Raw genomic sequence first — 17,578 nt, forward strand, 5'->3', positions numbered from 1 at the left:
TGTCGAAAGACTGCATCTCCTTTTGATTGACAGCGATTTTGTACTATAAAAATTCAAGCTATTCAAGCTAAGTCTCATCACGGATTTTGCAACTGTAGTTGAAAGACAAACTACGGCAACTTATTTCTTGGTATTTCTTGGCAAAATTGCCAGCCAATTTTCATCATACATTTCATACAATTACACATCATGTTCCTTGTTTTATTTTAACCTAATTCCCACATTTCCTTCAGGTTTAATATTTTTTCTTTAGTTTGTTCATTCATTTATACAGAAGGCTAGGCTAGGTGTCGTAGGGGGGAACTAGCCAGTGAACTGAAAATGTATATGTTATAAGCCGAAAATGAGTTTCCCCATTTGACCAGCAGCCACCACTGATTTCTAGCGGTATGATTTGTGTGTAGGAAATGTTTGTAGTTGATGGTTTTAACCTTAATATGAATTTAAGCCTTAAAGTTTTGACCAAAGGTACACAGTTGTAAAATGGAGACACTTTCTTAGGTGGTGAAAAAGGTTTCAATATAAAACTGTATGAACAGATTATCTATTTAGCCTTCTTAAGCTTTTAAGTCATAAATTAACCATCCTTGCATTATTTTTATGTTTCCATTAAAGAGAGGGTAAGTATGGCCATGCTGCCTGCTTTGGCCTGCAACCTGGCTGTCTGCTGCCCGATGGTACCCGGCAAATGTCTGTCGCAGCTATGGTGGCCAACTTCAGCAAGCCCACAACCGACGCCACCTCATTGCTGCAGCATGACGAGGTGGAGACCTACTTCCATGAGTTTGGCCATGTCATGCACCAGCTGTGCGCTCAGGTCAGGAACCAACTGCACACACAAGACAACTTGGTGTAACGTGATTGGAATAAGTATTTTCATTTTCCAAGGCAAATTAAAATAATAGGTAGCTCTTTACGTTAGCTCTTTACATTAGTGTTCTTCTTAGTGTAATCACATAAGTACTGTGTTATAAGCAATCTAACTATCGAGGCAGGAATTGTGTGTAACAACAAAGTTGTTGACTTACACTCTAAACTAAGTAGACTAGGCTAATAAACCCCAGTATGAGTTTGTAACTAATGTGTAAGGATGTATAATGTGTACAATATGTGTAGAGTGTATGACAGGCTACTTCAATCAAAAATACCTATGAGAGAAGATGGTGCAAGCATAACACTAAATAGGAACAAAGAAACAATAGGATACATTGAAAATGATGACCCATTTAATGATTCGATGGGTCATAAAACAATTGACCAAGGGCAATAGTCATAAGATGAGAAAAGAGATGCTTTTCTAGTATCAAATACAAAAGGAACAATAACCATCCATAAGTGCTGTTAACCACAAACAGTAGGTTATCATATGAACATCATTACCACAGTAATAAACACAATTAGTTAGGGGTCCCCCAATAAAAAAAACATAATAAACATTACTAAAGCCGGCAATGTTATCCAATAAATGTCCCTAATTGGTACCGAGTGATAATAAAGGTTTCTGACGGTGCAGGCCTGATATGAATAGTCGATGCAGCCTAAGCTGCTATATGATGGCGGCTACTGTTACACGCCCTAAGAGTCCGTACTCACCAACCCCGAGGGCTACCCTTCTGTAATGGTCCCCCGAAACAACAGCTCTGTGTGCGGAAAGAAGGTGGCGCAAAACCACAACTCCGGGGAACAAAGCTATTCAAAACATCCAGTGTTGTCCTCGCCGGATGGATTTCGCAGGCTGGAACAAACAATCCAGCGCGGTCCTCACAGGTGCTAGGTCACACGGGTCCAGGGTTGTCCTCAGCGTGTAGGAGATCTTCTGCTCTAGGCTAAGCAGGGCTCTACGCCTATGTTTTCACCAAGGAGTACATGTGCTCCTTTACCTGTTCCTTGGCTCGCCGGCAAGCCAGCAACGCTGTGCCCCCTCCCTCAGTGAGAACGCACTCAATTAAAACATTTTTTTTTTTTTTTTTTTTGAAGACAGCTAAACATATAGCCGTTGTGACGTCGGCGCCGGAGATATGGCTGCCGTAGCTCAGTGTCCTAAGAGAGGCTTTACTGAATATTAGGCTGAATTTACAAATTACAAACGCATCTTGGGACTTTCACTCTGTTGGTTACCAGAGTTGTTTACCTGGCTGTTTACCCTGGATACCCGTGAAAAGACGCTGCCGAAGGAAACGGGGGACGAGCCGGGATCCTGGTGAAATTAAGGAAACGACAGCACCGTCCTCCGCTTCCTAGTATCCTACTTGCTAACGTCCAGTCACTTGACAACAAACTGGATGAATTAAGAGCCAGGTTGGCATTTTAATGGGATATTAAGGACTGCAATGTATTTGTATTTACAGAGACATGGCTGGACCCCTCAATTTCAGACTCTGCCATTCTACCCGGTGGCCTCTCCATTCATCGGCAGGACAGAACAGTTGATTCGGGCAAGAATAGAGGAGGTGGTGTGTGTATCCTGATTAACAACCAGTGGTGTGTGGATGCGCAAAAAACATTGTCGGGCTGCTCACCTGACCTCGAACATCTAATGGTCAAGTGCAGACCATTTTATCTGCCCAGGGAATTTTCTGCAGTTGTTTTAGTCGCTGTTTACGTCCCACCCCAAGCTGACACCAAACGGGCTATGGATGAACTGTATGAAATCATCGATCGGCAGGAAACTTTACACCCAGAGGGTGCATTCATTGTGGCAGACGACTTCAACAAAGCCAACCTCAGGAAAGTTTTACCGAAGTATCACCAACACGTTAACTTTCCAACTCGAGGTGAAAACATCCTGGATCACGTCTACTCGCCGTACAGTCATGCGTACAAAGCCCGCCCCCGCCCTGCCTTCGGCAAATAGGATCATTCCTCTGTTCTCCTACTACCATGCTATAGGCAGACACTGAAACGTGAAAAGCCTGTGGTTTGCTCAATACAGCACTGGACAGAGCAGTCAGATGAGGCACTATGTGACTGTTTTCAAACAACAGACTGGGGAATTTTTCGGGATGCCGCTGTTAACATCCATGAATACACTGAATTTGTATTAGGATATATATGTAAGTGCATTGATGACGTTGTACAGCGAATGAACGTCAGAACTTTTCCAAACCAGAAGCCATGGGTGAATGGAGAAGTGTCTTCAGCACTGAAAGCCCGTATAGCAGCCTATCATTCTGGAGACCCATGTGAGTACAAAATAGCCCTATATAAACTCATAAAAACCATCAAGCTGGCAAAGAGACAGTACAGAGAGAAAGTGGAGTCTTATTACACAGGATCCAACACCAGAGACATGTGGAGTGGGTTGAAGACTATCACTGATTATAAAGGAAAGAGCCATCAAGCAGAGGTCTCTGTTTTTCTTGCAGAAGAGCTGAACACTTTTTATGCTCGATTTGAGTCTCACACCATGTCAGAGGTACTGCTGGAGCAAGACAGCTGCCCTCTCCAGGTATCTGTGACTGATGAGTGCAAGTCATTCAGGAGAGTGAATGTGCATACAGCTCCAGGACCTGACAACATACCTGGCCGTGTTCTCAAGGCTTGTGCTCCTGAACTGGCAGAGGTGTTCAGTGACATCTTTAATCTCTCCCTGTCCCAGTCTGTCGTCCCCAATAGCTTCAAGAGGGCCAAAATCATCCCAGTCCCTAAGAAACCATCAGTGAGCTGTCTCAATGATTACCGCCCTGTCACACTCACCTCTGTTGTGATGTATATAGTTAATATTTTCTTAAAATACAGGGACATTATAGACTATGTAAGCACGCCACGGATTAAAAGGCTTGGTAGTCAAAGCTAGCAATGGCTTACAGTCTCGCTAAACAGAAAACCAGTGACATGGCAGGCTCGTTAGCCTGGAACCTCTTACGTTGCCCTTGCCAGGATACCAATTTATCCTAGTGAGCTATTGTCAGTGCTGGAAATTACTGTATTCAGTTACTGTGTAAAAATATATAAGCAGTTTTTCAACTGGCAAGCGGTTGTCAGATTTAGCCCAAGTTTAAACAGCTGTAATTCAGTCCTATTTTGACATGTCAAGGTGATTGCGGTCTGAAGATAATCTGTGCCAAATTTGGTGAATATTAGATACATTTTGAATAGGAATACAGATATTTTTTTTTTTATAAAACGTAAAATGGCAGCCGCATCAATTCATCTGGTATCACAAGTTAACATGTGTCAGACACGGGATTGCCCCCCAGCGGTTAGATGACACAACCTTTTGTGATCCTCTTTGGAACAGGGTCCGGAACACATGTAACAAGTTTGATGTCAATTCAGCAAATATTTCTTGAGATATGATCTCACTTCCTGTTTTGGTGGATTCATCGCCGACTTTAATCAGCTTTACCGGAAAAACTGTTTTGAAAATCAAAAACCATGTGAAAACCATTTTTTGCTTATTTGCAGCGCCACCAAGAGGTGAAATGGCATGACCTGTTGGAACTCTTAAAAACAGGGTCCCTAGTCCTTATACAAAGTTTGGTGTCAATGCAGTAAAGAGGTGCTGAGATATGACCTCACTTCTTTTATAGTGGCTTGGTTGACAACTTTGATTGGCTGTTCCAGTCAAAAGGTTTAGAAAACCAAAAAAACATGTCATGTCTTTTCTGAGGCTTGGTCTGAAGAGGATCTGTACCAAATTTGGTGAAGATTGGACAAGCTTTATAGGAGGGGTCGCAAAAAAACATCAGATTAATTCAATCAAAATGGCTGCCACATCAATTCAGCCACATCAATTTGATTGGCTGTAACTAACAAACAATTTCGAAAATCAAAAATCCATTTGATAACTTTCGAGGCTTGGTCTGAAGATCATCTGTGGCAATTTTGAAGAACATTCGACAAAAATTGTAGGAGTAGTTAAAAAAAATGCTTTTCGTTGACATCCAAAATGGCGGAGAATCTATATAACTGGGTATGACTTCATAGGACTCGTCTTGATCCAGGGAATACAACAATACCTCATTTTCGAAAATGAGACATGGTCAAAAGTAACGTGTGTAAACACACCTTCAACTTTGACCCATTGGTGGCACTAAATTGAGACAAGGTTTAAAATTAAGACATGAAACTTGGTGAAATTGATGAGGGGACTGGCCCCAAAGAGTGTGCCTAATTTTACAACTTCTGACAATACGGTTCTAGGGCTGCCATAGACTCCCATGGCAGAAGAAGATGTATAATAATAATGAATATAGCTGCAAGCAGCAATGGAGGGGCCAAGCAGTCCAGAGCAGGACATGGCCTCCATAGCACTGTTGCAACAAATAAGTCACAAAATTAAAATAAATTTGGTGTCACTGCCTCAAAGAACTGCTGAGATAGGACTTCACTTCCTGTTTGGTTCCTTTGTTGATGATTTTGATTGGCTGTACCGGACAAACGGTTTTGAAAATCAAAAATCCCAATGATAACTTTTTTGAAGCTCAATCCGGAGATCATCTCTGGACAATTTTGAAGAAAATGCAACCAGAAATGCAACCAATCTTTATTGTACAGAAAAATCCAATAAGGCGGCCGTTATAGGTTCTCGAGGCTTTTTTGTTCGTCATGAGAATTAAGGTATATGTAATGAATTTCAGAATTCTGGGACATATGGCCTTCAAATGGCATCACTTTGAAAATTGACATATTGGGCCGTGGCCTGTAGCGTCACCTATCGTCTCACATGGCCCATGTTTGGTATGGTAGTTACTAATGGTCTGCAGTATCAACATGCCAACATCACAACTTTTTACAGTACTGGTCTAGGGGCTGCCATTGACTCCCAAGGGTAAAAAATAATAATAACTAGAGAGGGTACAATTTCTGGGGAATTTGTAGGGTGTGCTTGCTTGCTTCAGATGCAGGTGGGTCCGTTTTCTCTTCTTAGGATATTTTGAAGCATTTAGCCTACTCATATTGCATAATTCATTAAGAAAACCCTTTGAAACAAGGAACCACTTTGAAACAAGCTACTGTAACAACGTTGTCACTGGCAGTATTTCAGATGGAATTGCGATTCAAATAGTACTGTCTGCTAACTGAAAATAAGCCCCCCAAAAGGTAAATAAGTTTGATATTAATTTAGGGGGACATGGCTAATTCAAAAGCAGTTTGCTAGAGGCAAGCTAGCTGCTGTTGCTATCCACACTCCACTGATTGTTTGAAAGCGCAGGAAATTAGAATGTTTCTTTTGTAAGGGATAATGTATATTATAAAACAAGTGTTTTTTTTTTCACTTAAATAGCTGTTTCTGATTGGACGGGAGACGTTCCATGAGTTGAATTATCTGACAACAACCCACTCTGACTTTTCACTCCAATAAAAAATCACTCCGCGATGAAACATTTGCGTTGATACAAAGAAATAACCATAACAACGGGGACGAGTCAAAGCCTCCATTTACAATTTTGAAAGACTTTAACAAGCTAACTTGTATTTACAACAATGAGAGACTTAAATATTTATTTTAACCTATTTGAAAAATGTTTCTTTTCAGAATGTACTGTGTCAGTGTCACTAACCGCTTATCTCACTAGGGAGGACAGACCAAAAATATCCTATCAGTTTTGCTCCGTTTTTCTTTCAATTCCGTATGTAACCTAACGTAACTTAAACTAATCCGAAGTCAGATTTCAGTTACCTCTATTAGTTTTCTCACAAATCCAGTTTTTAGGCGTGATTTTAGGTCATTTTATGAAACGTTCCACCGCTTTAAACCTTGAGTTTTGTGGCACCGAGAAGCTGTCAAGCTCCCTTTAAGAACGCCATTGTTCTGCGTCACAGAGGTCTGCTTCTAGCCAGGGCGGGAAATATGACTTACATTTGTCATTTAGCAGATGAGTATAACCATCGACTATTTCTGGCAATATTTGCATATGGTACTGAGAGAGTATTTCATTAAATTTCTTCTTAGTACTTGCTTTATCGCCTATCAAATTAGTAATTTTTGAAAAGATCCTGTCTGAGAGCCCACCCCTATCGTCCTCTACATGCACCGTTTTGACTACATCATGCACGATTTCAACAATTGTGTCGAAAGTGCATTGGGCAGAGCCTACTTGCAACTTCCCTTTGAGCTTTAAGGTGATCTATTTGAACGTCTTTCCTCTTAATTTTTCTACCAGACTTTGTCTTTCCGTAGATTTTATTAATTTAGCTCTAAGCGATTTTATTTCTTTCTCAGCCTGGTATATTTTAAGCCCCATATCTTTACATCCCTTAGTTAATTTATCTATATCTACTTCTACTTTTTGGTACTCTACTGTTGTTAACTATGCTAACTTGTTCATGTAAACCAATCACTAAATCACTCGCTTCTCTAACATCAAAAATGTCATTTTGACTTGTCTCACAGGCATCATGAGACGCGCAGGGTGGAGTTTCTACAACTTCACGCCCATATGGAGGCGGTAGCTCAAACACCTCACCTAGACATGAGTCTTCACTAACTCTGACTAAATTATTAAATCGTTTTATCAGCTTACTTACCAAAGTATGTATTCTCTTCCATATGTTATCATCGAAGTCACATTCGTGGAGTTTAAAGTTATTTTTAACTATATTAAACGTTACAAGGTGCGCAGGCATTTTAAATGCTAATTTGTGACTACGGGTAATAATCTCGATCATGATCCCATTTGTTAATGTTTCTAATGGTAATTTGCCACAAACCCTACTATTTGGATCTAAAATGATACCTAAACTTTTGCAAGTGTTTTGCTCCCCCTCACCTGCGAATACAATTTCAGTAGTTCTTGTCTTTTTATCTGCCATTTAATTTATTTTCTTGCTAAATTGATTGCTGGAAAGAAAGAAAGAATATTCACGCTTGTTTTTAAATAGATTTGCATTTCCTGACAGACAAAAAAGTTAATGATTGGTTCCAATTGGTGCTACGTGACAACAACATTTGCATATCACTACCATGAATCATTTCGGTAGAAAAATGTATTTAAAAAGTCACCAAGAGAGGGGGTTTTATATGACCAATGTTTGTTTTTTGTTCTGCACACTGAAAAGATGCATGTAAAGTCTAAATATATATTTATTTTTAAACCAGTAACCATGATCAATACTTGCATCCACATACGCGTATATAAATATGGGCTAGCAACTCTTTACTGTGTAATTCAATCGGTGTGAGCATTTGATGCAGCCTTGTCTGAGTCCAGCGCGGGAGTTTCTGAGGTACAGCAGGGTCTGACGTCATAGGTTGCAGAAAGACTCATTCAGGGAGCCAAAACACAAAATGTATGTCTTTCGATTTTCTTTAAAATTGGACTGTTGACGTCTTTATACGTAAGCTTGCTTTTCAGGAAGTGTCAGGGTGGTGCCGACATGCGAAAAAAAGTTACAAGGGAAAAACCAACCTTTTTCTCAATAGAACGTTCAGATTTCAATGCATTCCTATGGGATTTTCATCAACATGTCTTCAACTTGATTTTTCTCAAAATGTATATGATTTAAAATTGACTAAATATACCTTATTTTGAAGAAAACAATCTACTCTTTCATTTAAGATATGTCTCCCGGTGGTGCCGACCTTCTATGAAAGGTAGCCAAAGCACCAAAAACTATAAACATTATTTTCATACACTTTCTCAATATGTATTGCAACCAACATTTGATAGCATTAAGGGGTAAGTGTCTACATGTTAACTGGCATGTTTGTTTTTAATATCTCGATAGTAGTCGCTAGTTATAGAGCTAAGAAAGGGACGTGGACCTTAAAATTCCGGTGCCAGATTTCTCAGTGGCGTTCTTAGCTACATTCAGGCTAACTTAGCATTCGATTCAATGCGTCTTCTACCGGCGTTCCACAGTATTTGACAGTTGGTTAGCCTTGGCCAAAAATGACGCGTTCTATTGTCCTCCCTAATCTCACATCCCATTCGCTGTTCACCTCGCTAGTCAATCTAGCTACTTCAGACAGGCTGCGGCCAACACGACAGTAGCAGTAGCTAACTCTACACATGGACGATTATTTTCTTCTTAAAAATCTTGATTTTATTTGGGTACAATGACATGGGTCGATAGCTGGCTAGTCTTGTTGTTAAACATACTGTCAAATTATAATTACTGTTTGGAGCAAATGTCAACTCTGATGCGGTCATCTCACATCCATTTGCTATTCAACTCGCCACAGGCTGCGGCCGTACTGAAGCCTAGTACTAGTATGGCCGATACTTTGTTCTTGAAAATCTTGATATTGACTTTGAGACAGTGACATGGCTGGTCAGCTAGCAAATCTTCTTGTCAAACATACTGTAAAATTATATTTACTGTTTGTCAACCGTACACAATGTTATTGCCTTTGAATCTTGCTAGCATAATGTTAGCTTTCGGGCTAATAGCTCAGCTGACGTTGACACCGGAACTATTTTTTCGTTGCGGAGGAACAATGGCAAAATCTTTTTTTTTTTTTTTATCAATAGCTGTTTAAATTTTAATTGGTTGACTATAACATTTTTTATAAAAGCAATATAGTACTTGTGCTCGTGGGGTTGTTGAGGGATATACCACGGGTGTTGTTGCCTACGCCACTCGGCCTCCGGCCTTGTGGCTACGGCCGAACAACCCCACTCGCACTGGTACTATATTTCTTTAGTAGACCCGACAGGGCGAACAGCACCCCGACACGAAGTGGAGTGGTTTTGTTTCGCTCTGAAGGGGTTTATTTCCCTGATAATGACCGGCGTTCTATACATCATCCCTTATTACACGGCTACTTGCCAACAAAAATAACTTAACAGTGTGTATTTTTACAATGTATTTGTTACCATTCGTATTGTTGATCAGCAGAGAAATACTTTGCAAAAGACATTGAACTTCATAGACTTTGAGCATTATTTAGGTTTCAAATCAGCTGACGTCGCTAAGCAACAGAGTACTCTGGGGTTGAAAAGTTACCGGACTACTTGCGGAGTGCTACGAAAAACGTGAATCCGAGGCAAAAAGGCCACTTCCCTTGACAGCGGTCAAATATGCATAGCAATGGTCAAATATGAGAAAATTGTTCACCGCAGAACGTTGGGAAGCCCTATTTAAGTGAATGGAGCATTCTACAGCATTAAGAACAGCCGTGTAATAAGACATAAAAGTTTAGCTATAGCTGTGGCATTAAAGACAGTACTGTAGCCTATTACACTGCCAGTGGGCGAACCGAGTCTGTGGCTCTGTGGCTAACGTCAAAACAAGACGCAATTTCACTCAAATTCCAAGTTTTACACAAATAACAAACTATGCTGACCCGCTGGCTGTCTTCACAATCGCCATATCTTTAAAAACTGCTGTCCATTTAGATGTAGAATTTACCGTGGTACGAAATGAGGAAAATACTCACCAGGCGCAGATCGACAGTTGACTGAGTGTCAACACTGTTGACAACACTGTTGCTATCGCAATCGTCAATGGAGGCTGACAGGCTCTCACGTAGCAAACAAATCAACGTTTTTACAGCAATCTATATTAAAATCTCACCACCTGGCTGTTTTCACAATAGTCATATCGTCATAACATTTCCCTCTTTCAGTTTTTTCGTGTAAAATTAAACTATAAAGTTAGCTACAAAAAATACTATGACGCTTTCAAGCATGGCTGCCGCATAAAAGACGAGGCGGTCTCACGGGCGACCTGCACTCGCTCAAATTTCAAAGACTGTCACAACTTTAAAAAAAAATGCGAGATTGCAGTTCCACTCGAAATTGCTTTCTCTACAAAGACAAATGGTTGTGATTTTTTGGGGGTGGTATTTTTCACTCGTAATCCAAGCTCCAATTTGCGAGTTATAACCCAGGTAGCCAAAATGGTTTGGCCCGATAATGGCCCAGATCCGGCAGGCCAGAAGAAATTACTCGGCCCGAGTGCGGTTGCTGGACTCGGACCAAATCTGGTTTGAATGACGCCCCAGAATCGGCCCAAGTACACCGGCCCGGGTCCGGCAGCCCGAAACTGAACCAGTATTTCCAACATTGGGCCGGAATCACCCCAACAAAACTGCCAGAACTAGCCCATATGTTAGCCAGTTGACAGCCTGTAAAAAGTAATGACGGATCCACTATAATGCCAGAAGATTTCAAAACCACATATTACGTTGCCAACTTGCTTGAAGCAGGTCCTGGTGAGTGTGCATGAATAAAAACGGGCTCTTCCTTTTACGAATGCAATATTAGCTTTAAAAAAAGAAAAATACATTGAGACTTTGGGCCTAGACACAGAGCACAAAATAAAAATAAATTGTTTTCATTGTAACACTGTAACTCTAGTTGTAATGATTATCTTTTGATATTTAGAGTTTACACAAATTATGATGATATTGTGGCAATCCCTCCTACATTACCCCATACCTAACCCCATAATGTGCTACTTTTCAGTAGCAAAAATTACACCATGCATATCATTTTTTAAGAATTTATTTGAATAAATACAGTTTGTGTATGTGTGTGTAATGACCGCAGCCTCCTCAAGCATGCCCCTTTGAAGCTTGAGATGTACCCTATAAGATGAATATAGAGAGAGAAAAGGAGAGGAGGGAGTGTACAAGTGGCTATCAAGTTTTCACCCGCTTCTGTAACATGGTAGACATAGATCGATCGACTAAAAACTAAGCTGCATCTCAAAAATGAAGCAAAGTAATAACGGTTCAAGCTGTATAATGAATACAACTATTGATATCTCTCTATTAGATGATGGTGGTAAGCTATACTGTATCAAGAGTCCATCCAAACCTGACACATTGTAGCTAGCTGCAACACATCATTGGACTAGGCTAGCTAGGTTATTACTAGTAAGCTAGTTACATATCATAAACATTATCTAACGTAAGCTAGACTTAGCAACACATTATTATTTTAATATTAAATATCCCGAAAAGTATCATAATAGTGTATTTCTCTATTTAAATGGCCTTACCTGACAACAAACTGCTCCCTCTAATGACCGTTAACAAAATGGCAGTTGAAAATGTGAGCGCCTCTCACACACAGGCGCTGGATGGGTGCGCGAGTAGATGAGCGCCTCTCACACACAGGCGCTGGATGGGTAGGCGAGTAGCCTATATTCCCGCGGAATATAGGCTACTCAAATGGTGTTGTTTTTCAAATGTTGTGCAAGTATGATACAAATGTTAGTACAAACTATAAATACTGGCATATCAAGAATACGATACACACAAAAAATATCCTTAATTTGTTTTATTGAAATACAGAACAAGCCCAACCCACAACTCCCAACACTCAAATGTTATTAATATACTGATCCAGATAACTCCATAATGGAAATATGCCAATTCTCAGCCGCAATCGGCCCATGTCCGCACAACCAAAACCTAGCCAAATCTGGCAACCTATTCTGGGCCAGAGCCGGCTCAACGTAGGCGATCCGATGCCAGAACACAGCCGAGTGCGCCGGCACTTAACCGCAATCGGCCCGATTCGGCTGGCTACCTGGGAAAGTCTCTATCACGTTGTATCAATGCGTCGTTGCTAACGTGTGTTGACTTGGTGACGTAGCTAGCACAGGTTACCCTTCGTCGACAAAAGGCACTTTGTCCCCACAAAAACGTTGTATCCTCCTAAATTGTGCAACGGAACATAAATCCAAATACAAGCAACTCAATCGAGACCAAGACGAACATTTTGACACAGGCGTTGTCTATGTAGTCCAAATATTGACTGAGCCTTAGGGGGGCAAAAAGAAATAATAATAATAATATATATGTGAGATAACAATGGTTGTGCCCTTGCCGAAGGCAAAGCACACCCAATAATAATAATAATAATACGAACAATAACAATAGGTGCCTCGCAGCTTCGCTGCTTGCCCCCTAAATATAGCTGCACGCAGCAATGGAGGGGCCAAGCAGTCCAGAGCAGGACATGGCCTCCATAGCACTTGTGCAACAATTAAGTCACAACAACCTGTTGCACTCATGCAACACACCAAGTTTGGTTGAAATATATGTTTGCGTTCAAGAGTACTGAGAGTTCAAAGTAATTTTTCTCGTATAACACTGCAGGCCTCCTCTGCTCCTCATGGGAACGATGGAACCCAAGTTTGGTGACAATCGCGCAAATGGTTTGCGCGGTTTGCCTAATAATAATAAATATAGCTGCAAGCTGTAATGAGGTGGCCAAGCAGTCAAATGACCCACAAAACACGTTAGAAATCCTTAGCACAGGGTTCCGAGTGCATGCAGCAAGTTTGGTGTGAATCCATCAAAGATTTGCTGAGATACGACCGAACTTCCTGTTTGCTGGCTTAATGGCACATTTTGATTGGCTGTACCGGGCAAACGGTTCTGAAAATCAAAAAATCATGTGATGGCCTTTGTGAGGCTTGGTTTGAAGATGATCTCTGCCAAATTTGGTGAAGATTGGACAATATATGTGTAGGAGGAATAGAGAAAAAGTTTTTCAATTAATTCAAAATGGCGGCCGCATCAATTCGGCTATTATCACAAATGATGATGGGTGACACACGGGACGTCCCAAGATATCACAAGACAAAGGAATCACTTAATAAAGGCAAACAAATCAACAGTTATTGGCCAAAATACATTTTTGCTTCTTGCGGCCACGCCCAGTGATCTCATGACACCAAATTAATTGGACAGCCTCAGAAGAGGGTTCTGAGGCATCTTACCAAGTTTGGTGTGGATTTCTCAGGGATTTGCTGAGATATGACCCAACTTCCTGTTTGGTGTCTTTGCTGCCGATTTTGATTGGCTGTACAGGACAAACTGTTTTGAAAATCAAAAATGCCTTTGAAATTTATAGTGAGGGTTGCTGTGACGATGATGTGTGCCAATTCTCGGGAAGATTTGACAAAAATTGGAGAAGAAGCAACAAAACGTTTTTTCTTAAAATTCAAAATGGCGGAACTTAACATCAGTGTTGAACTCGTCTCGATCTAGGGAATCCAACGGTACCTCATTTTTGAAAATCAGTCATACGGTTCAAAAGTTACATGTGTAAACACATGTCCAACTTTGACCAGTTGGTGGCGCTAGAGTGCTCCAATTGGAGACATGAAACTTAGTCAATAAAAAGAGGGGACTGTGCTTAATGAGTGTGCCAAATTTCACAACTTTTTACCATATGGTTCTAGGGGCTGCCATAGACTCCAATGGGAGAAGATGTGTAATAATAAGAAAAGGTAGAAACACTTAAGTGGCTTGGCCGCTTTGCGGCTTGGCCACCAATTATTACACTGGTCGGACTGTTCAGCTGTTTCAGACTGATACCTCCGGTTCTGGCTGGTCCTCATCCTCATTACGTGCCTTTTTCAGAAAGTACTTTTCTATACTCATCTGGATTGAAGCAGCAAACTTTCACTGTTAAAGTAAAAACATTTCATAATTTTTTTTATAATAAGTTTATTGGATTCACAGCTGCTACACATAGCATTATGTTTTTACCTCGACAACCCAACTGCATTTTACCAAAAACTTGCGACTATCTAACTTTCTAAAGAAAGTGCAATCGCTTGTTTGCTAATGATCAGGTCTGGACTCCAATATTAACGCATTGACAACATTGTTTGAAAATATCATTTTTTTGTAGCACTTTTTATTGTGTAAAGGTGTTTACGAGATACCAACCTTTCGTGAACTTTCGCCAGCCGTCTTCTCTGCACCAAATAAGCCACGCTTCCAGGGATGATCTTGTTTTCATGACACGTGAGACAGACGCGGTTTGCACGGAGGCGAGGGGCTGTGTGTACATGTGTATGTGAGACGCGTGAGTGACAGAGACGGAGAGAGAGCTGGGAAAGGGAATGCAGCTAAACGAATACGCTGCATGTTTTAAATAGCATTAAAAAAGTAATTAATTTTTTTTTACTCAATGTGTGGCGGCCGGTGTTGAATCTGTGGTGCACCGCCACAAATTAGTCTATGTGTGGGAAACACTGATGTAGAGCGAAAATAACAGAGGGCCTAAAACTGAACCCTGTGGTACTCGTATTGTACTTATTGTACAGTGGAACTCCTGGATGAGCAGCCATCATAGTGGACAAATTGTGATCTGTTAGACAGATACTGAACTACTGAAGTGAAGTACCAGAAATGCCAACATAGTTCTCCATACGTTCCAGGAGAATCTCATGATCCACAGTGTCAAAATCAGCACTTAGGTCAAGTAGAACCAGAACAGAGATAGAACCTGTGTCGGAGGCTAATAGAAGATCATTGACTACCTTGGCTAATCCAGTTTCAGTGCTGTGGTGAAGACAAAATCCAGACTGGAGAGCGTCATAAAGATGTTTTGAGGAGAGGTGCTCAGTGAGCTCTATTAACACAGCTTTTTCCAAAAATTGAGAGAAATGGCAAATTTGAAATTGGCCTGTAGTTGCTAAGACAACCTAGATCCAGGTTTGGTTTTTTAAGGAGGGGCTTAAAAATTGCTTGTTTAAAATCGTCTCGTCTCGGCCGTTGCTCGACTTGGCCAGTTACAATAGATTCATTAATAATACTAAGCATGGGTGGTCCAAATATATAAGGAGAAGTTCCTTACGAAGTTTGGCAGGGAGGGGATCGAGAAGGCAGATGGTGGGTTTCGATGACTATCAGCTCCATGAATACTTCCATAGAAATAGGGTTAAAGTGAGGGAGAGCCTCAACATGCAGCATGCTGGGTATAGAGAAAAATTTAGTGTTGATGGCCATTCCTCCAGGGCTAGCCTGTAGTTTGTCCCTTATTGCATATATTTTTAGGTCAAAGAATTTTAGGAAATCATTTGGGAGAGAGATCTGTACTAACACCGTGTGTACTTTTCTTAGTGAGTTTTGCAATGGTATCAAATAGGAACTTAGTGTTGTGCTGGTTCTTACTAATCAACTTAGAGTATTCTGATGTGGACCTGATGAGGACTTGCTTGTACTCCATTTGACTGTCCTTCCAGGCCAGGTGGAAAAAATGTAATTTAGTGGTACGCCACTTACGTTCTAGTTTTCTAGTGGACTTCTTGAGAGTGTGGGTTTCCTCTGAATACCATGCAGCCAGTTTCTTCCAACCAACCAAAACTAGTTTCCCTATGGTTTAAAGGAAGATGGGAAACTGAACAGTGTATTAACATTAAGCACATAATGTCAATACAAATATAATTCCAGTTATTTGACTCTATGGGTTAAATCAAACCAAGAATGGTCAAAGTAAGGTTAAAATGAAATACGCATTTAATAACATTGCAAAGAATGAAATCAATTTCAAGGCAGACATGTTACAAAATGAAGGCTTTAAATCTTACCTACCATGATCATTGTAAATCAGAGAGAAAGCAAGAGTTGGACAAGGGAAAACTGAGGAGACGGTCTCAGAAGATAAAGAATCCAAAGAACAATGCATTACAATTCCCTTTATACACAAGAACAACCAATCAGACCACATCTTGAATGGGGTGTGAGAGCCATCCAGTTGAGACCGTCCAGAAACTTCTGACTTTAGCATATGAGAGGTAGGTTTAGGTTTGACACCCAGCCTTACAGTTTGAGTGGGGCAACAGAGTCTAGGGATAGTTGAAGAACCAAATTCAGACCCCCCTTTTAGTATTTAATGGTTTATTTGGGACGTCAAGTGCTTCTAGTGCAGCAGGTAGAATACTAGCCAGTTCCAGAGCTGTGTTTGGGGTTATGCAGCGGCTAGTAGAAATCTTCTGGGTGCCTCCAAGGCTCTGGCAGAGGTCCATTTTGAAGGTAACTAGGCAATGGTCTGATAATATAGGATTGGGGGGGTGGACAATGACGTTGCTAATCTTAATTCCCCGTGTGAGAACTAAATCCAATGTATGCCAGTGAAGATGGGAAGTTTTGGAAACCACCTGTGTGAGACCTGTGAAAACCATTAGAGCAGCAAAGGCCTTACTTAAAGGATCTTTTGGGTCATCCACGTGAATGTTAAAATCACCCATAAGGATGTTATCAGTATATGTCATGAGATCAGCACTAAATATGATTAATCAAAAATGATTCACACACCCAACCCAAAATAAACACATTTAATACCCTATACAAAATTCACACGCATTCAAGTCCTATCTGCCAGAAACGGAAGGATAGAAATGAGTTCCGTTATCCTGAGACCTGCTTTCATACCTGCATGTTTCTACATCTGTTTGTCCACCTCACCTGTTGCTTCGGCTGGCTCTCTCACAGCAGCATGTTGGATGCTGTCCTCTCCTACTCATTCTTCAATGCCTAATGAATCTATCTCCTTCTCTCCATGACCCTGTCTTTCTGCTTGAGGAGCACTGGTTGAAGCATGAAAATATTTCTGGGGAAATTGTGGGGTGTAGTAGTTACTGCACTACTACAGAAGTGTAGTAGTTAGCTAGCACTACAATTTACTGGGGCTAGGTCTAAATCTAGGAGAAAAACAGAGCAGCCAGCTGCAGGTATATGCAGATAGCAACGCTAGTGCTAAATAACTATTTAACTGGTTGGCTCCATGACGCCGGTAAGAAGGGCAAGTGAGATTGCTCACCAAAAGAACAAAGAGGAAGCAACTTGTCTAGCAGATGAAGACATGTTCATAGGTACCTAGCGAAAAGTAACCTCAACTTTCCTAGACTTTTAGCTATGGTACTATGGAGTGAACAA

General features: G+C 40.8%; 1 protein-coding gene across 1 annotated transcript in view; it reads left to right on the forward strand.

Moving 5' to 3' along the window:
• thop1 (thimet oligopeptidase 1) overlaps positions 1 to 17,578 on the forward strand; it is a 72,508-nt gene that overhangs the window by 47,688 nt on the left and 7,242 nt on the right. The window contains exon 10 of the mRNA XM_084692397.1: positions 616 to 817. Coding sequence (XP_084548523.1) covers positions 616 to 817 — 202 coding nt within the window. The remainder of the gene's footprint in view (positions 1 to 615; positions 818 to 17,578) is intronic.

The sequence above is a fragment of the Hypomesus nipponensis genome, chromosome 26 (assembly GCF_054491055.1).
Source record: "Hypomesus nipponensis isolate SF chromosome 26, ASM5449105v1, whole genome shotgun sequence".
NCBI classification, from domain to species: domain Eukaryota; kingdom Metazoa; phylum Chordata; class Actinopteri; order Osmeriformes; family Osmeridae; genus Hypomesus; species Hypomesus nipponensis.